Source organism: Phyllobates terribilis, unplaced genomic scaffold (genome assembly GCF_046119375.1).
Source record: "Phyllobates terribilis strain yellow unplaced genomic scaffold, ASM4611937v1 Scaffold_11__3_contigs__length_659146591, whole genome shotgun sequence".
Taxonomy (NCBI): domain Eukaryota; kingdom Metazoa; phylum Chordata; class Amphibia; order Anura; family Dendrobatidae; genus Phyllobates; species Phyllobates terribilis.
In genome coordinates this window covers 603,820,658-603,841,795 of record NW_027362771.1, presented here as the reverse complement: position 1 = coordinate 603,841,795, position 21,138 = coordinate 603,820,658, and the positions used below count along the sequence as shown (strand labels likewise).

The window sequence follows — 21,138 nt, the reverse complement described above, 5'->3', positions numbered from 1 at the left end:
CAAAATGTATGCTTAAGGTAGAGGAGCAGGAAGAAAAGAGTAACATGGCCGGATTAAGGAGAACAGCGGTGTTTACACCGGGGGGAGGGGAATAATGTTTATGACAAATCCTGTTTAAAGGAAGAACTCCGGGCAAAACTGATATTCTGTACTGTGGGGTCAGAGGATGGCGGAAGATGCCCGGATCCTGGGTATGCTGCTCTTGCCATTATGCGGTGTCAGTGTTCCCTTCGGTAGTCAGGCTTTGCATGGAGTTCCCCTTTAAGCAGTGTGTAGTGTGGTGACTTGTACCCTCAGTGATCGGTGCGTCCTCTCCCTCCTGTTCTAGATCTTGAAGCCGGTGGTAGAAAAGCAGCGACGGGATCGAATAAACCAGAGTCTGGATGAAATGAGAGTCCTGCTTCTCCAACTAACCGGAAATCAGGTTGGCCTCAATAAAATTCCTTTAATCCGTAATCCTGCCAGATTAACAGATCAAAACCTTTAATTCGGCATCAAATAACTCCTGCGAATTTTTTTTATAATCTGTCCTGTAAATTGTGTGGACTTCCTGTCTGGGCGTCCAGTAATCCAGAATATACGATAATCCCGCTGCTCCTCCGTCCCAGTACTTCGGCCTCCTCTACTACTATGTGACAGCACTGCCCCCTAGTGGCTGCTGCCATGCTTGTTTTGTAAATGGACACTTGACAGTCCAGTAATCTGGCACATATAATACGGATTAAAGGAATTTTCCGTTTCGGGGTATTTTTTTTTTTTGTTTTTCTTTTAATGTTTTCCATAGGTATCAATGTTATCAGATTAACTGTAATTTTTCACCCTTTATAAAGCAAAACTTGTCGGCTGTCCATAGATGGGAGGTAAAAAGAGGTTTTCTCAAACATAATATTACGGGATTTTAAGGTGCGTTTCCCTTTTAAGAAACTACTTGACTGCCATAAAATTGCTTTTATTTTTTTATTTTGAAGTCAAGTAGAAAAACTAATTGGTTTAAACTATTAACGTTAAAAATTTCTAAAATGAGATTTTAATAATATATTACACGTAAGTCCTTGAGTTTAATGCGGTGCGGCCCGGGCTCCATTGTAAGTAGCTTAAACATGAGGTGGAGGAGTGCTGCCCAGTATGGCGGAGCTATAGAAATAAAATGCATTATTACTTTATTGTGTTTTTTTTTTTATTTTTATTTTTTATTATTATTTCCAAAAAAAGTCTCTGTAGGAAAAGTGCTTAAAGTGTTAAAAAAAAAAAAAAAAAATTATATTTTTAAAGGGAATGTGTCGTCAGAAAATAATGTTTCCGTTAAATAAGGTTTTTGTTACATTTATTTATATAAATGTTTTTTGACTTTTTTTTTTTTTTTTCTAAATCCGAATGTCTATTAGAAAAAATTTTTTAGATTGCAATTTTTACGGATTTTACATGCTGTTTTTTTTTTTTCTGCCATATAGAAGCGTTTTGAACATGCGATTTCTGCATGCGGGTTGTCAAGCACTTTTCCAAGCAGTTTTTGAGCATCACTTGGAAAAGTGCTTGACAACTTGGTCACACTATATAAATCCATGCACATGCAGCTTCAATAGTAAAAATAATAAAAACTAAAAAACAACAACAAAAAAACCCCTTATACTCGCTCACCTTTCCGGCGTCCCTCAGTCTCCTCTGAGCGGCACTGCTGTCTCCTTGGCTTCCGGCGGTGGTCTGCAAGGACCTTTTTTAGAGCTCTGGGAGCCGCCGAAGATTAGCGGTGCGTCTGCTATCTTCAGCGGCTCCCAGTGCTCTAAAAAGGACCTTCTGTGACGTGACCGTCACATCACTAAAGGACGTCACAGAAGGTCCTTGCAGGCCACCGCCGTAAGCCAAGGAGACAGCAGTGCCGCTCAGAGGAGACTGGGGGGTGCCGGAAAGCTGAGTATAAGGGTTTTTAATTACAGGTACTATGGTACCCGGGTCCGGAGGAGAGTCTCCTGTCTCCACACCCGGGTACCATCCGCACATTGAAAGGTGTGGATTCCGCATCTACATATACACTGTGTTCCAAATTATTATGCAAAAAGTGTTTAGGAGTGATAAGGGAAGAATTTGTTTGTTTGTCAGTTAAACTCATTGATGGTGATGTGTGTCAGGGCTCTTTATATCACTGTAAGCAATTGCAGACACCTGTGCTAATTAGTTTGGCAGGTGTGTCCAATGAAAGGCAAGACTACTTAAGAAGGCTCTCTCACATTATTAAGCAGCCTACATTTTCTGCCAAAATGGGAAAGAAAAAGGATGTGTCGGCTGCTGAGAAGCAACAAATTGTGGAGTGTTTAGGTCAAGGCATGACTACAATCAACATTGTGCGATGATCAGGATGAAGTGTCTTGGCAATCAAGAAGTATGTAGCTGATTCACAGTACACATGTGTGCGTGCTGATAAGGGCAAATTGAGGACTCTTTCCTACAGGCAATTGCGTCAGGTTAAAAGAGCAGCGGCAAAAAAGCCTTGTCATAGCAGCAGACAAGTTTTTGAAGCTGCTGGTGCCTCCAACGTCCCCCGAACAACAAGATGCAGTGTCCTTCAGAGGTTTGCAGCTGTGCATATGCCATCCTGTCGACCTCCTCTATCCACTTCACACAAGCAGAAACGGCTCCAGTGGGCCAAACATTACATGAAGACTGATTTCAAAACAGTTTTGTTCACGGATGAGTGCCGTGCAGCGCTCGATGGTCCAGATGAATGGAGTGGAGGATGGCTGGTTGATGGACACCCCACGCAAACACGGCTACAGCGCCAACAAGGAGGAGGTGGAGTAATGTTTTGGGCTGGAATCATGGGGAGAGAGATTGTCGGCCCCTTTAGGATCCCTGAAGGGGTAAAGATGAACTCCATAATGTATGTGGATTTTCTCAAACAGCACTTCCTGCCATGGTTCAAGAAGAAGAACCGTGTATTCCACAGCAAGATCATTTTTCTGCATGATAATGCCCCGTCTCATGCTGCACATAACACATCTGCATCTCTGGCTGCTGTGGGCATAAAAGGGGACAAACTTATGGTGTGACCCCCATGCTCCCCTGACCTCTACCCCATTCAGAACCTCTGGAGCATCATCAAAAGGAGTGTCTATGATGGTGGGAGGCAGTTCACATCTAAGCAACAGCTCTGGGAGGGTATTCTGTCCTCATGCAAAACAATTGAAGCAGAAACCATCCAAAACCTGACAAATTCAATGGACGAGAGAGTTCAGAAGCTCCTTTTCCAACAAGGGGTCCTATGTGCAAATGTAACATCACCTAGAATAAAGTTTTGAGTTGAAAATTGTTTGATTTCAGGTTGTAATAACCTGCTAATGCTTATAATTTCAAAAATGACCATTTTTTTGTTCTTTATTAAAATGAAAAGGTTGAAAACTCTGCTGTGCATAATAATTTGGAACATGCATTTTGAGTGCAGTTTGAGTGTTTTATTTTTTTAAAAATATACTGTTATCATAGGCAGTTTGTACAAAAACCTTTCAATTGTACTCTAATAGTTATTTGACTGGAAAATTACAATGACTGCAATTCATATAGGTAATTTGGGAAAATCTGAGAAAATATTTGCATAATAATTTGGAACACGGTGTACAGTGATGCATAATCCATGCGGTCTAATGCAAGTCAATGGTGGCGAAAATACTGCACTTCCGCAAAATAATTGGTAATGCTGCATTTTTTTCCGCAATGATAATCCGCAGCAGAAATTTCCGCAGCATGTGCACAGCACATGCGGATTATCATTGGGGGACATGGCAGACCTTCTACCAAGCGTTTGTTTAGCATCTCAAAAACTCATCGTGGGCACATATACTATATTATAATCCTCCTTTCCTTGTATGAAGAGTATCATAAGACGCAGGATTACAATGACTGATAACACCTCTATATACAGTAGATAACACAGGATCCACCATTCACAATAGGTGATGTCACAGCTCACCTCCTCCTCCTCCTGTACAATGACTGATAACACATCTATATACAGTAGATAACACAGGATCCACCCTTCACAATAGGTGATGTCACAGCTCACCTCCTCCCTTCACAATAACTTTTACACACGCTCATTAGATGCTTCAGGACCATAGATGGGCTGAAAGACGATCGCTGCTAATGTTCAGGGGACTTCCTGACACAGATGTAAATGTGAAGATGTATTTTATTTTGAATGAAAATTAAAGCAAACCGGTCACCCGGTGTGACTGATATGAGATACGGCCAGCACCTTTCAGCCCTGATATACAGCTATATACATGCCCTCGATCCAAAATGCGAGACAAGTAAGATCTTTAACTATACTCACCTGGGGGTGGTCCGGTCTGAGGGGGGTGTTGTTCTTTCAATGCCGTACTTTTTGCTTCATTTGGATGACGCGTCCGTATGTCATCCACACAGCCTCCCAGCATCGTGCTCCTGCGCAGGTGTACTTCTCTGGCTAGGGCAGAGAAAAGTACTCCAGTGCGCAGGCGCCAGGTCTCTGACCTTTCCCGGTGCCTGCACACTGCAGCCCTTTGCTCTGCCCTAGCCGGAGACGTACACCTGCGCAGGAGCGCGATGTTGGGAGGCTGTGTGGATGACATACGGACGCGTCATCCAAATGAAGCAAAAAGTACGGCACCGAAAGAAATGACTGCCCTCGGCCCGCTCTCCCCAGGTGAGTATAATATGTTTTTTTTTTTTTTCTTGCCTTGCAGGTTGGGTTGGGGACATATATACAACATTATAGAACGCTGTATATCAGGCCTTACAGGTGGTGACAATATCTCATATCAGTCTAACCTGGTGACAGGTTCCCTTTAACCCCTTTAAAGCCCATGACATACTATTCCGTACCTGCGCCCTGGGCTTTAAAAGCCAAGTATGGAATAGTACGTCATGGTGATCGCGCCTGCACACAGGCTGTGCGGGCGTGATCGCCACCAGGTGTCAGCTGATTGTCACAGCTGACACCCGATGCCATGTGCAGGGAGTGGTCCCACACCGCTCCCGGCACATTAACCCCCGTAATGCTGCGATCGAAGTCGATCGCAGCATTGCGGTGGCAAGGGGAGGTGATCGCAATACTCACCACCTCTTCCGGCCTCCAGCGCTGTCTGCCGCGGCTTCCCGGATGTTGCCATGACGACCTAATGTCGTCATGACAACATCCGGGTCACCAGACAGCAGGAAGATAGTTTGGTCATACGCAGTGCATCTTCTCCCTGTGCAGCGCTGACTGCCTGCATGGCACAGGGATGGTGCTCCATTACTGTGCTATACAGGTGATCAGAATAAAAAAAGTGAAAGTCCCAGAGTGGGACAAAGTATAAAAGTTAAAAAAAGTATCAAAATGTAAACTGTAAATGTAAAAAAATAAAAAATAAAAAAAAATCCATCAAAAATATAATGTACCCATCAATAAATATTATAAAAAACCAAAACAGTAAAAGTACACACATCTGGTATTGCTGTGTCCGGAACGACCTGACCTATAAAACTGTCCCCCTAGTTAACCCCTTTTAGTGAACACAGTAAAAAAATAAAATAAAAAAACGAAGCAAAAAACAATGCTTTATCATACCGCCAAACAAAAAATGGAATAACACGCGATCAAAAAGATGAATATAAATAAAAATGGTACCGCTGAAAACGACATCTCGTCCCGCAAAAAACAAGCCGCAATACAGCTCCATCATCCGAAAAATAAAGTTATAGCTCTCAGAATAAAGCGATGCAAAAAAATATTTTTTAGTATAAAATGGCTTTTATTGTGTAAAAGCGCCAAAACATAGAAAAACTATACAAATGTGGTACCGCTGTAAACGTACTGACCCGAAGAATAAAGCTGCCTTATCAATTTTACCACACACGAAACAGCATAAAAAAATAAAAAAACAATTCCTGAATTGTTGGTTTTTGTTTATTCTGCCTCCCAAAAATCAGAATAGAAAGCGATCAAAAAATGTCACGTGCCTGAAAATGGCACCAATAACAACGTCAACTCATCCCACAAAAAACGAGCCGTCACATGACTGTCTGCCAAAATCTGGAAAAATTATAGCTCTCAAAATATGGCGATGCAAAAACTAGATTTTACAAAAAAATGCGTCTTTTAGTGTGTGACAGCTGTCAGTCATAAAAACCCCATATGATTCTGGTATTGCTGTAATCACACCGACCCGAAGAATAAAGTCGTCTAATCACTTATACCGCACGAGGAACGGCGTAAAAAATAAACGTTAGGGTTGGCTTTTTTTTTTTTTTTCAAAAGTGGAAAAAAAAAATAAAAATGACACTATGGCGACTAGTGTTAAGCGCAAGTGCTCGCTACTTGAGTTTGCATCGGGTGCTCTGGTATGCACCAAGTATCGCGGGTGCTTGAGTGTCCGCCCCATATGCTTCGCGGCCAAAAAATCCTCACGGGGATTGGCTGCCATGCACGAGCGATCCCCGCATGTTTTTTTTTTTTTTTGGGTGTCTAATAACCGTGAAACATGCGGGGCAGGGACTCGAGCACGTCCCTCAAGCACACGCTGTACATGGTGCATACCTGAGTACCCGATGCAAACTCAAGTAGCGAGCACTTGCGCTCAAGAATAATGACAACTTATTCAATATGATGACCTAATGTTATCAAATTCTGTGTTGTACCTCTGGGTTCAAGATGTTCACTATACCCCTTTGATAAAATCTTTGAGGGGTGTAGTTTTCAAAATGGGGTCACTTGTGCCTAAATATTGGAACCCCCCCCACACACACACACACATCTTGGCTCTCCAAACGTGACATGGCGTGCGCTCTCCATTCCAGACAATTTTGCGTTCAAAAAGTCACACAGTGCTCCTTCCCTTCTGAACTCTGCCATACGCCCAAACAGTGTATTTTCCCCACATATGGGGTATTGGCGTACTCCAGAGACATTGCACAAAAGTTTTTGGGGTCCATTTTCTCCTCTTACCCTTGTGAAAATAAAAAAATTGGGGCTAAAACATCATTTTTGTGGAAAGTGTTTTTTATTTTTTTATTTTCACGGCTCCATGTTATAAACTTCTGTGAAGCACCTGGGGGTTCAAGGTGCTCCCCACACATCTAGATAAGTTCCCTGAGGGGTCTAGTTTCCAAAATGGTGTCACTTGTGGGGGGTTTCCAGTGTTTAGGCACATCAGGGGCTCTCCAAACGCAACATGGCGTCCGCTAATTATTCAAGCAAATTTTACAATCAAAAAGTCAAATGACGGTCCTTCCCTTCTGAGCCCTGCCGTGCGCCCAAACAGTGGTTTTCCCCCACATATGGGGTATCTGTGTGCTCAGGGGAAATTGCACAACAAATTTTGGGGTCCATTTTCCTGTTACCCCTGCGAAAATAAAACAAAAGTAACATTTTTGTGAAAAAAAAAAAAGTTAAATGTTCATTGTTTTCTTCCACATTCCAAAAATTCCTGTGAAGCACCTGAAAGGTTAATAAAGTTCTTGAATGTGGTTTTGAGCACTTTGAGGGGTGCAGTTTTTATAATGGTGTCACTTTTAGGTATTTTCTGTCATAAAGACCCCTCAAAGTAACTTCAAATGTGATGTGGTCCCAAAAAAAATAAATAAAAAAAATGGTTTTGTAAATTTTGTTCAATCACCAAAAAAATGTTAAAAAACAAACAAAAAAAAAACACTCTTTAAAATCTGATTTGAACACATTCCCGTACATTGCCTTTAAAACAAATATGTGTACTATATTATTAATCTTTATTCATAATTTTTTTTCTGACACTGCCAATATTAACACAACTTAAACCCCAAGGTCACTTTACATTCTGATTGAAAATCTTACTTCATTTTATTTGTTTTTAGAGCGGCATTGACTCCATGGGGCTGAACATGAATAGGGTGACCGACTGGTCCCGGAGAGTAGGGTGACCGACTGGTCCCGGAGAGTAGGGGTGGATTAGTCGGGCAGTGGCGTTGAACAAAACCCATCAGATGATTTTTTTTCTACCCCAATCTAATGTTGGCTTATCAGTCGCTGTAATGTAGACCAGGGGTGGGCAATTTATTTTCCTAAGGGGCCACACTGGACAGTGACTTCTGTGGATGCCGAACCAATAGGCTGAAATTAATTCTGCTCAACATTAATGTATTGTAATTATTAACGTTATCACTTAATATTGAAAATAATTAAATATGCTGATACCCCCTATATACAGTATAAGCCCCAACAGGGCTTCCCTTTTTTATGCAGTGTGAGCCCCTGCAGGGCTTCCCTTTTTTTATGCAGTGTGAGCCCCCGAAGGGCTTCCCTTTTTTATGCAGTGTGAGCCCCCGCAGGGCTTCCCTTTTTTATGCAGTGTGAGCCCCCACAGGGCTTCCCTTTTTTATGCAGTGTGAGCCCCCACAGGGCTTCCCTTTTTTATGCAGTGTGAGCCCCCGCAGGGCTTCCCTTTTTTTATGCAGTGTGAGCCCCCGCAGGGCTTCCCTTTTTTTTTATGCAGTGTGAGCCCCCACAGGGCTTCCCTTTTTTATGCAGTGTGAGCCCCCGCAGGGCTTCCCTTTTTTATGCAGTGTGAGCCCCCGCAGGGCTTCCCTTTTTTTATGCAGTGTGAGCCCCCACAGGGCTTCCCTTTTTTTATGCAGTGTGAGCCCCCTCAGGGCTTCCCTTTTTTTATGCAGTGTGAGCCCCCGCAGGGCTTCCCTTTTTTTTTATGCAGTGTGAGCCCCCACAGGGCTTCCCTTTTTTTTTATGCAGTGTGAGCCCCCTCAGGGCTTCCCTTTTTTTTTATGCAGTGTGAGCCCCCTCAGGGCTTCCCTTTTTTATGCAGTGTGAGCCCCCGCAGGGCTTCCCTTTTTTATGCAGTGTGAGCCCCCACAGGGCTTCCCTTTTTTATGCAGTGTGAGCCCCCACAGGGCTTCCCTTTTTTATGCAGTGTGAGCCCCCGCAGGGCTTCCCTTTTTTTATGCAGTGTGAGCCCCCGCAGGGCTTCCCTTTTTTTTTATGCAGTGTGAGCCCCCACAGGGCTTCCCTTTTTTATGCAGTGTGAGCCCCCGCAGGGCTTCCCTTTTTTATGCAGTGTGAGCCCCCGCAGGGCTTCCCTTTTTTTATGCAGTGTGAGCCCCCGCAGGGCTTCCCTTTTTTTATGCAGTGTGAGCCCCCACAGGGCTTCCCTTTTTTTTATGCAGTGTGAGCCCCCACAGGGCTTCCCTTTTTTTTTATGCAGTGTGAGCCCCCTCAGGGCTTCCCTTTTTTTATGCAGTGTGAGCCCCCTCAGGGCTTCCCTTTTTTTATGCAGTGTGAGCCCCCTCAGGGCTTCCCTTTTTTTATGCAGTGTGAGCCCCCACAGGGCTTCCCTTTTTTATGCAGTGTGAGCCCCTGCAGGGCTTCCCTTTTTTATGCAGTGTGAGCCCCCGCAGGGCTTCCCTTTTTTATGCAGTGTGAGCCCCCGCAGGGCTTCCCTTTTTTATGCAGTGTGAGCCCCCGCAGGGCTTCCCTTTTTTATGCAGTGTGAGCCCCCGCAGGGCTTCCCTTTTTTATGCAGTGTGAGCCCCCACAGGGCTTCCCTTTTTTATGCAGTGTGAGCCCCCACAGGGCTTCCCTTTTTTATGCAGTGTGAGCCCCCGCAGGGCTTCCCTTTTTTTATGCAGTGTGAGCCCCCGCAGGGCTTCCCTTTTTTTATGCAGTGTGAGCCCCCTCAGGGCTTCCCTTTTTTTATGCAGTGTGAGCCCCCTCAGGGCTTCCCTTTTTTTATGCAGTGTGAGCCCCCGCAGGGCTTCCCTTTTTTTTTATGCAGTGTGAGCCCCCACAGGGCTTCCCTTTTTTATGCAGTGTGAGCCCCCGCAGGGCTTCCCTTTTTTATGCAGTGTGAGCCCCCGCAGGGCTTCCCTTTTTTTATGCAGTGTGAGCCCCCACAGGGCTTCCCTTTTTTTATGCAGTGTGAGCCCCCTCAGGGCTTCCCTTTTTTTATGCAGTGTGAGCCCCCGCAGGGCTTCCCTTTTTTTTTATGCAGTGTGAGCCCCCACAGGGCTTCCCTTTTTTTTATGCAGTGTGAGCCCCCTCAGGGCTTCCCTTTTTTTTATGCAGTGTGAGCCCCCTCAGGGCTTCCCTTTTTTTTATGCAGTGTGAGCCCCCTCAGGGCTTCCCTTTTTTTATGCAGTGCGAGCCCCCGCAGGGCTTCCCTTTTTTTATGCAGTGCGAGCCCCCGCAGGGCTTCCCTTTTTTTATGCAGTGTGAGCCCCCGCAGGGCTTCCCTTTTTTTATGCAGTGTGAGCCCCCACAGGGCTTCCCTTTTTTTTATGCAGTGTGAGCCCCCACAGGGCTTCCCTTTTTTTTTATGCAGTGTGAGCCCCCTCAGGGCTTCCCTTTTTTTATGCAGTGTGAGCCCCCTCAGGGCTTCCCTTTTTTTATGCAGTGTGAGCCCCCACAGGGCTTCCCTTTTTTTTTTATGCAGTGTGAGCCCCCACAAGGCTTCCCCATATAGCAGCAAATCCAAAAGATATCCGAGGCACCATGAAAGTCCAATCCAATTTATTCCGGAAGATTTAACACATCACAGCAGTGAGGAGACAAAAATAGAGCAACGTTTCAGCCAAATGGCCTTTCTCAAGACACTTGTGATTGTATTTTAGGCTTGAGAAAGGCCATTTGGCTGAAACGTTGCTCTATTTTTGTCTCCTCACTGCTGTGATGTGTTAAATCTTCCGGAATAAATTGGATTGGACTTTTACAAGGATCTTTATGGTGCCTCATATCTTTTGGATTTGCTGCTGTTTTTGGATCTGGTGGTTGGCCCTGCTGAGTATCACATACTGATCAATGGTGCATCAGAATTATATACAGTATGAGACCCCACAGTCATGCCCAAAAGTGACACCCTTGAAATTTTTCCCAGAAAATTCTTGCAATTACACGTTTTGTTATATGCGTTTATTTCCTTTTTTATGTGAACGACACAATAAAAACAGAGAAAAGGCAAATTGGACATAATTTCACGCACAACCACAAAAATGGGCCGGACAAAATTGTTGGCACCTTTCCACAATTGTGAGTAAATGACTAATATTTCAAGCGTGATGCGCGTTCAAACTCACCTGTGGCAAGTAACAGGTGTGGGTAATATGAAAATCACACCTAAAACCAGATAAGAAGGGGAGAGGTGACTCGGTCTTTGCATTGTATGTCTGTGTGCGCCACACTAAGCATGGAGAACAGAAAGAGGAGAAGAGAACTGTGTGAGGTATTGAGAATCAAAATTGTTAAAAAATATCAACAATCTCAAGATTACAAACCTATTTCCAGAGATCTTGATGTTCCTTTGTCCACGGTGACCAACATAATCAAGAAGTTTACAACCCATGGCACTGAGGCTAATCTCCCTGGAGGCTGGCGACAGAGAAAAATTGATGAAGGGCTGTAACGCAGGATAGTCCGAATGGTGGATAAGCAGCCCCAATTAAGTTCCAAAGAAATTTAAGCTGCCTGCGGGCCCAGGGTGTGTCAGTGTCGGCGCGAGCTATCCATCGACGTTTGAATGACATGCTATGTTAGGAGACCCAGGGGGACCCCTCTGCTGACAGACATAAAAAAAACCTAGACTGCAGTTTACCAAAATGTATGTAAGTCAAAATGCGTCTTGTGGACAGATAAGACTAAGATAGAGCTTTTTGGTAAAGCACATCATTCTACTTTTTACAGAAAACAGAATAAGGCCTACAAAGAAAAGAACACAGTACCAACAGTCAAATATGGTGGAGGCTTAAAGATGTTTTTGGGTTGTGCTGCTGCCTCTGGCACTGGGTGCCTTCACTGTGTGCACAGCATTATGAAATCTGAAGATTGTCACTCAAAATCCTTTGTTAATGTAGAGCTCAGTGTCAGAAAGCTGGGTTTACGTCCTTATTCATGGGTCCTCCAGCTACACATTGATGCCAAACATACTTCAAGAAGCCCCCAGAAATGGATGGAAACAAAGCACTGGAGAGTTCTGATGTGGCCAGCAATAAGTCCTGATCTCAACACATGATATTTTCAGCCCTTCGACTCTCGATCCGAGGGCAGGACTGGAACAGCCAAATGCTCAGATGTGGCCCACGAGCAACATTTCGCCCATGTCTGATGTAAAGTAAACTTGTACCATTGTTGCCTCTCTACCTTTTTCTTGTCAGCCTCTGGTGACTGACTGAAGTCACTCTTGGTTGTCATGTGTCCCCTCCACCATACAAGATGCCATGCGCACTCCATCATTCACTGGGCGCTCCATGTTGGAGCCGAACTAATGATCTGCACATGTGCTACCCCAGGGAACTCCAGTCAGTGACCGGAGGCCGGCGAGAGGCATTAGAGCTGTTCATGTAGTGTTAATCAGCATAAAAATGCAACAAGGGATTTATAAATATCGGGAAATTTATTTTCGACTACTAAGGTATGAATTTACTCTACATTACAGCGACTTTGCTTCGATCATATTAATTTGGGGTAGAAACACCTGACTGGTTCCCTTCAAGGATTGACTGCTTGCAGGGTGCAAGAGAATTAGATGGGAGGACGGCTACGGCGCAATGTTGTAACTATGGGCCCCAGGGCAAAATTTGGAACACACAGTTAATGTTGCTTGTCTGTCTTTTAAAAAATATAAAAATACAAAGACCAATACATTTTTAATGCCACATACAACAAATGAATAATACTGCCACTCCATGACCAGAAATTACTACTGCCAACCAGTTGCTGAGTAAAACTCACTATACCAAGACCAATATACCTACGAAACCACATACAAGGCTCATATATGCTGCCTTACCCTGACCATATAAAGTCTGCACATAATTTCCTCCACTTTGACTGACTAAAGTCCCAGTTCCTGCTGCCGAAAAAAAAACTGCCCCAAGCACAATGCTGCCTCCACCATGCTTCACTGGGAGTATGGTGTATTTATTTATTTATTTCTTTGTGATTCAGTGTTGAACGTTTTAGAATTATGTCCAATAAAGGGCCACTTAGGTCTCATCAGTCATAACAATTTTCTCTCATGGTTTTGGTAGACTTGATGAGGGTTTGGCCAAACATAGCTGGGCTTGGATGTTCTTGTTTGTAAATAAAGGCTTCCATCTTGTCTCCCAACCCCACAGGATGGACATGAGAAGCATACGGGAGATTGTTGTCACATGCAGTAAACAGCCAGTACTTGCCAGAAATTCTTGCAGCTCCTTTAATGTTGCTGTAGGCCTCTTGGCAGACTTTCGGATCAATTTTCTACTTTCTTTTTCATCAATTTTTGAGGGATGTCCAGTTCTAGATAATGTCATTGTTCTGCCAAATTTCAGCCCCTTCTTGATGACATCTTCACAGTGCTCTGTGGTAGATCTAATGCCATGGAAAGGGTTTTTGTCCCCTTCTCCTGACTAATAAACTAGAACAATGAGATTCCTTTGCTGTGTTGTCAGCTGCTTACAGCTTCTTTTGTAAAATGCTAAGAATGTCAGGAAAATTCTTTAGAACAGTGAAACTTTCTGTGGGGTTAATCAGAATCCCTATAAATAATGGCGGCTGTGCACTGACTACTATGTAACATAAAGGGTAAATAATTGGCTAATTCTGAACACCACCACATCCCCAATAAGAGTGTTCACACTTGTGCAACCACATTATTTTAGTTTCTCCTATCAAACTGATTCAGTTTGTTTCTCAGTGGATTTGTACAGACTATGGGCGACATTAAAGGTGGAAAAGGTTCTAAATTGATTCTTCTCGATATCCTCTTTTTACATGTCAAAAACCTGGCATTTTAACAGGTGTGTAGACTTTTTCTTTTTTTTTTTTTTTTATATCCCCACCAGATAGTGACTGAATAATTATATCATACTGATTAATAAAAGCTAATCTTCCTCCATATAATGACCGTATAGTGGAAGACGTCAGTATATACAGTCCATGTAGTCAACAGGAACATTTTCCAATTGAATTACTTAATTCTCTTTTCTTCTTCATTCAGCACAGACTAATTTGACTTCTTCCATCCAGGACTTGTCTCTGCAAAATGTAACAGACATCTATGGCCGATCACTTCTAGAGCGCCCTCCCCACATTTTCCCACAAACCTACTGTAACTACCTCGCTTCTGTCCTGTGGCGTAACTAGAGTCCGATTGGGCCCTGGTGCAAAATCTGGACCTGGTTCCCCTTCCCCCTACATGTTGATCAGATTTAGCATTCTAAAATCTATATAAGGATGTATGTGTTGTGCCCCCCCCCCTTTCATTAATGTAGTTCTGTCCCCCATCCTGGGGCCCCTTCCAGGTATGTCTGTCCCCCCATCCTGGGGCCCCTTCCAGGTATGTCTGTCCCCCATTATGCCACTCTTCTTTAACATAAAAAAATAAACTATTCTACTCTACTCCCCTTCCTCCGCTGCTGTGATGTGCGGCGTCCTCTTCTGTAGCCGGTGCAGACAGCTGACTTCAGCATGCAAGCGACGCGCAGCTCATGAGGTTGCTGTCATGTGCCACCATTGACTTGCATGCCAGCAGCTTGTACTGCGGTGCAGGGGCCCTGTCGCAATGCATTTCAGCGGACCATGTGTCCTCGGTGGAGTCGGCAGGCCCTCCTCCCGCACTGGCCCGGTCACGGTTGAACCCTCAATCGTTTTGCTTCTGTCCCATGGTAACCATAAAAATACAATACAGTAGTGATGCTCCCCTATGTGTCCCCCATACAGTAGTGATGCTTTTGTCCCCTTTGTGCCCCCCCATACAGTAGAATTGCCCACATCACGCCAACCATACATTAGTCGTGTTCAAAAATTATTTGGCAATTTTGTATTTTTGATTATTTTTATTGAACATCTCCAGTGCTTACAAATACTGAAGGTGTGAACGTGGCCATAAGCAGACGAGGATAGGTGTTCTCTCTATTGTGGGCACATCTAGTTTTTGTAAATATGGCCTATAGGAATTTTTAATCGTTTTTATATTTGTAGTGTTTTTGTCTTTTCATATTAATAAAAATAAGATTAATTTCTGGTGATCCCACTTTTTTTTTTTTTTTTGTGCTTCAGCTTTTAGGCAGACCTCAAATTTTTTTGGGTAGTGCCCTCATTCTTTTCTTTTGATAAAAATAGTAATATGGCCGCCTTTCTATTCAATACCAGTCATGAGCTCCATTCATGGAGTTAGTTTCTTTATCTGTCCATCATCATCATCATCATCCTTTTGGGCAGCACCAACCACTGCCCCAGACACTGATTTAGAGGGGTGACTGTTCTCCTTCACTGGAAATCTCCCTTTTAACCCCTTTACAACCCAAGGTGGTTTTGCACGTTAATGACCAGGCCAACTTTTACAATTCTGACCACTGTCACTTTATGAGGTAATTACTCTGGAACGCTTCAACGGATCCCCCTGATTCTGAGACTGTTTTTTCGTGACATATTGTACTTCATGATAGTGGTAAAATTTCTTTGATATCACTTGCGTTTATTTCAAACTTTGAATTTTTATGCCCTTAAATCAGAGAGATTTGTCACACAAAATACTTAATAAATAAATTAATTTCCCACATGTCTACTTTACATCAGCACAATTTTGGAACCAAATTTTTTTTTATTAGGAAGCTATAAGGGTTAAAATTTGACCAGCGGTTTCTCATTTTTCCAACAAAATTTACTAAACCATTTTTTTAGGGACCACATCACATTTGAAGTAAATTTGAGGGGTCTTTATGACAGAAAATACCCAAAAGTGACACCATTCTAAAAACTGCACCCCTCAAGGTGCTCAAAACCACATTCAAGAACTTTATTAACCCTTCAGGTGCTTGACAGGAATTTTTGGAATGTGGAAGAAAAAAACGAACATTTAACTTTTTTCACAAAAATGTTACTTTAGACCCAATTTTTTTTATTTTCACAGGGGTAACAGGAAAAAACGGACCCCAAAATTTGTTGTGCAATTTCCCCTGGGCACGCAGATACCCCATATGTGGGGGAAAACCACTGTTTGGGCGCACGGCAGGGCTTGGAAGGGAAGGAGCGCCATTTGAGTTTTTGATTGTAAAATTTGCTTGAATAATTAGCGGACGCCATGTTGCGTTTGGAGAGACCCTGATGTGCCTAAACAGTGACCCCACAAGTGACCCCATTTTGGAAACTAGACCCCCCTGGGAACTTATCTAGATGGGTGGTGAGCATTTTGAACCCCCAGGTGCTTCACAAATTAATCCGTAAAAATGAAAAAGTATTTTTTTTTCCAGTTTTTAATTTTTACGAATCAATTTGTGAAGCACCTGGGGGTTCCAAGTGCTCACTATGCATCTGGATAGGTGCCTTGGGGGGTCTAGTTTCCAAAATGGGATCACTTGTGGGGGAGCTCCAATGTTTAGGCACACAGGGGCTCTCCAAACGCAACATGGTGTCCGCTAACAATTTGAGCCGATTTTTCCATTCAATTTGTTAGCGGACACCATGTTGCGTTTGGAGAGCCCCTGTGTGCCTAAACATTGGAAACCCCCCACAAGTGACCCCATTTTGGAGACTAGACCCCTCAAGGATTTTATCAAGGGGTATAGTGAACATTTTGAACCCAGAGGTACGACACAGAATTTGATAACATTAGGTCATCATATTGAATAAGTTGTCATTAGTCTTGAGCGCAAATGCTCGCTACTTCAGTTTGCATCGGGTACTCAGGTATGCACCATGTACTGCGTGTGCTCGAGTGACATGCTCGAGTCCCTGCCCCGCATGTTTCACGGTTATTAGACACCCAAAAAAAAAACATGCGGGGATCGCTCGTGCATGGCAGGCAATCCCTGCAAAGTTTTTTTTGGCTGCGAAGCATATGGGGCGGAGACTCGAGCACCTGATGCAAACTCAAGTAGCGAGCACTTGCGCTCAACTCTAGTCGCCATATCGTCATCTTTTTTTCTTACTTTTGAAAAAAATCCCAACCCTAACCCTAACCCTAGCCCAACCCTAACCCGAGAGTTTATTTTTTACGCCGTTCCTCGTGCGGTATAAGTGATGAGATTACTTTATTCTTCGAGTCGGTGCGATTACAGAGATACCAGAATCATATGGGGGTTTTTATGATTGACAGCTGTCACACACTAAGACACATTTTTTGTAAAATCTAGTTTTTGCTTCGCCATATTCTGAGAGCTATAATTTTTCCATATTTTGGCAGGCAGAGTCTTGTTTTTTGCGGGATGAGTTGACTTTTTTATTGGTGCCATTTTCAGGCACGTGACCTTCTTTGATCGCTTTCTATTCCGATTTTTGGGAGGCAGAATAAACAAAAACCAACAATTCAGGAATTGTTTTTTTTATTTATTTTTTTATACTGTTCGGCGTGTGGTAAAATTGATAAGGCAGCTTTATTCTTTGGGTCAGTACGTTTACAGCGGTACCACATTTATATAGTTTTTCTGTTTTGGCGCTTTTACACAATAAAAGCTATTTGATAGAAAAAAATTTTTTTTTCGCATCGCTTTATTCTGAGAGATATAACTTTTTGACTTTTCAGATGATGGAGCTGTATGGTGGCTTGTTTTTTGCGGGACAAGATGACGTTTTCAGCGGTACCATTTTTATTTATATTCGTCTTTTTGATCGCGTGTTATTCAATTTTTTGTTTGGCGGTATGATAAAGCATTGTTTTTTGCTTTGTTTTTTATTTCTTTTTTTTACCGTGTTCACTGAATGGGTTAACTAGTGGGACAGTTTTATAGGTCAGGTCGTTCTGGACGCGGCGATACCAAATATGTGTACTTTTATTGTTTGCTTTTTCTTTTTTTTTTCATAAAATTTATTGATGGGTACATTATATTTTTATTTTTGGTGGATTATTTTTTTAATTTTTTTTTCACTTTCTGAGTTTTTACACTTTTTTACTTTGTCCCACTCTGGGACTTTAACTTTTTTTATTCTGATCGCCTGCACAGCATAGGGATGGAGCACCATCCCTGTGCTATGCAGGCAGTCAGCGCTGCACAGTGAGAACATTGTGTGGTTGTGCACTGCGCATGACCAAACAATGTTCCTGGTGACCCAGATGTTGTCATGACGACATCGGGTCGTCATGGCAACACCCGGGAAGCCGCGGCAGACAGCACTGGAGGCCGGAAGAGGAGGTGAGTATACCGATCACCTCCCCTTGCCACCGCAATGCTGTGATCGACTTCGATCGCAGCATTGCGGGGGTTAATGTGCCGGGAGCGGTGCGGGACCGCTCCCTGAACAGTGTCACAGCTGACACCCGGTACTATCAGCTGACACCCGGCGGCGATCGCGCCCGCACAGCCTGTGTGCGATCGCGATGACGTACTAATACGGGTCAGGCTCTTAAAGCCCAAGGCACTGACGCATATTAATACGTCATGGGCTGTAAAGGGGTTAAGAAGGGTCACAAGTCCTCAGTAGGGTTTAGGTTGGGTGAGGATGTGGCCGGGTCATTATTCTTTAAGATCTTTCCTGGCCCTGAGCAGTGGAGACCGTGATGGAGAATTGAACTGAACCCCCTGCTGGAAGAAACTGTCTTCTAAACACCGACCGGAGGTTTGGGAGTTAATTTTGACTCCCATCTTCAATCCAAAAAAGTATAATTAACTCTTCTTTAATAATCCCAGCCCGTAGAAGTGCCCCCAACTACACCTTGCCTGCGTCTGAAGGAGGTCTCTTGCTTGTTGTTGATCTGGCCACGGCCCACCATCTAGTCTGTCAAGAGTCCTTCTCTCATCAGTCCATAAAATCTGTGTGTCTGTGTGTCTCTCTCCTTTTTTTGGCTCATTCTGTCTGAAGAGAACCAGCTGCCTAAAAATTCTGCATACCCTGATAAAGGACGTTCTAACCTTAGGCCACACCCTCCTCATTACATCTGATCTGCTCCATCCAATCAGCATTCACCTTTATACAGTGCGGAGATGGGAAATCTGCATAAAAATTATGTGGTCAAAATAATCACTTGCCTAATAATTCTACACATTACACTTTGTGGCCCCCAAACTGTAATAACAATCCCCTATACGTGCATGTTGGTTAGTAGAGCACTATGGGGGCACCTCGCAGGAGCACTACTATTTTAAAAAAGAAGCATGCAATCTCGCCTGTCCCCCTGCTCCCACGCTGATCGGGCCAACTTTCTTCACATTCTCCCGGCTGGTTCCTTGCCCCTCGCTCACTCTACGGTCGCAGGCCTGTCAGTGGTCCACAGCTGCAGAGTACGCTGGCGTCAAGTCATAGGCAGCGTAATGATGTCATGCTGGCGTCAAATCACAGGTGCGGCCTGACTTAATGACACTGCTCTGTATCTGCGGGCCTCTGATAGGCCTGCTGTTGTAGAATAAGTGTGGCACAAGGAGCCAGTGGCTCTCAGCTCCGCAATCGTTTTCAGCTTGAGGGATGTCCAAGGATGCACCTAAAGTTGATAGTGCAGGACCCCCTCAGTCATGAGCCCAGTCACATTGGGATCTCTCGCGATCGTTACCATATGGAGATGAGGGCATGTAGTAACGTTTAAGTTGATTGAGGAAAGGACGAATTTTGGAAATATTTTTGAGTTGGAGGTGAAAAGGGTTTTAGATGTGAAGTTTGAAGGACAGAACAGAGTTGAGTTACACCGAGGCAGCGGACTTGTGATACAGGGGAAAATGTGATGTAGTTTGTGGTGATAGATGGGTTTGGTATGACTTGAGATGGTGAAAGATTGAGTTGGGTTATGTCTATATTGAGTTTTAGAAGGCGTCATGAGAAAAAGGAGGATTTGGCTGATGGACCTACTGAGATTCTGGACAGCAGAGAGGTGACATCTGGGCCAGAAAGGCTGTCCGTGTCATTCACGTATAGGTGGAACTGTAAGCCATTCGGACCACAAAGCATGGAATGGCTGCAGGTCTCCTGACCCATACGTGACAATTTAACATTTGCTTATAAAGCTGCCCATTGCGCGTCAAACCCCATGGCCGGTCCATGTATTGTGAAACATAAACATGTGAATCCAACTTATAAATGAGACGTGTATAAAACCTGCAGTTTTATTAGGGACTCTATTTATCCCCACAGATCCCTAGTGAACCAAAGAAGGTCCACCTGAACTCAGACCACGTAGCATTAGTTTTATGGTCATGGTATCTCTTCAATCTCTTTATCTTGTCGTACGCAGAAACTCCGGAATCCTAAAATGGAGAAGGCCGACATCTTGGAGCTTACCGTGATTTATGTCCAGAACGTGACTCGTATGAAAACGCACGGTATAAGTTATTCCAATAATGTCCTGTGTTAATGTGCATGTGAGACCGGCACTAGGTGGTCAGGGTCATTTTCTCGTAGGAGCTTGGACATCACTGATTTAAGCCAATTGGGACTGAAGAACTACCTTTTTTCTTCCCAGGGATAATGTTTCCATACTTGGATCTTAGATCTATTTTTTTTTTTTCTTGGTTCTAGAAGAGCACTTAATTCAGCTCGGCACCAAACGCATCTCTTGGGTTAATAACTTTAATAGAAAAATCTTGACCAAATTAATGAGTGCCCAGAGTGATTTATTTACTTTTTTTGTTTCTTTTAAAGCTAATTTTTTGTTATCGTTAGTGATGGAACATGAGTCTGTGACGTCGCACCATCTTCACAATCTTAATGAGTCCACCAAGACCTATATACAGTACAGACCAAAAGTTTGGACACGCCTTCTCATTTAAATATTTTTCTGTATTTTATTGACTATGAAAATTGTACATTCACACTGAAGGCATCAAAACTATGAATTACCACATGTGGAATTATATACTTAACAAAAAAGTGTGAAACAACTGAAAATATGTCTTATATTCTAGGTTCCTCAAAGTAGCCACCTTTTGCTTTGATGACTGCTTTGCACACTCTTGGCATTCTCTTGATGAGCTTCAGGAGGTAGTCACCGGAAATGGTTTTCACTTCACAGGTGTGCCCTGTCAGGTTTAATAAGTGGGATTTCTTGCCTTATAAATGGGGTTGGGACCATCAGTTGTGTTGTGCAGAAGACTGCTGGATAGACTATTAGTTTGTATTATGGCAAGAAAAAAGCCGCTAAGTAAAGAAAAATGAGTGGCCATCATTACTTTAAGAAATGAAGGTCAGTCAGTGCGAAAAATTGGGCAAACTTTGAAAGTGTCCCCAAGTACAGTTGCAAAAAC

General features: G+C 43.4%; 1 protein-coding gene across 1 annotated transcript in view; it reads left to right on the top strand.

Annotated features, from left to right (window-relative positions):
* The window catches only part of HES7 (hes family bHLH transcription factor 7), a 31,001-nt gene that overhangs the window by 4,448 nt on the left and 5,415 nt on the right, over window positions 1–21,138 (top strand). Inside the window, exons 2-3 of the mRNA XM_073650997.1 lie at window positions 329–424; window positions 20,130–20,217. Of these exons, the coding sequence (XP_073507098.1) occupies window positions 389–424; window positions 20,130–20,217 (124 nt within the window). The 5' untranslated portion in view covers window positions 329–388. The remainder of the gene's footprint in view (window positions 1–328; window positions 425–20,129; window positions 20,218–21,138) is intronic.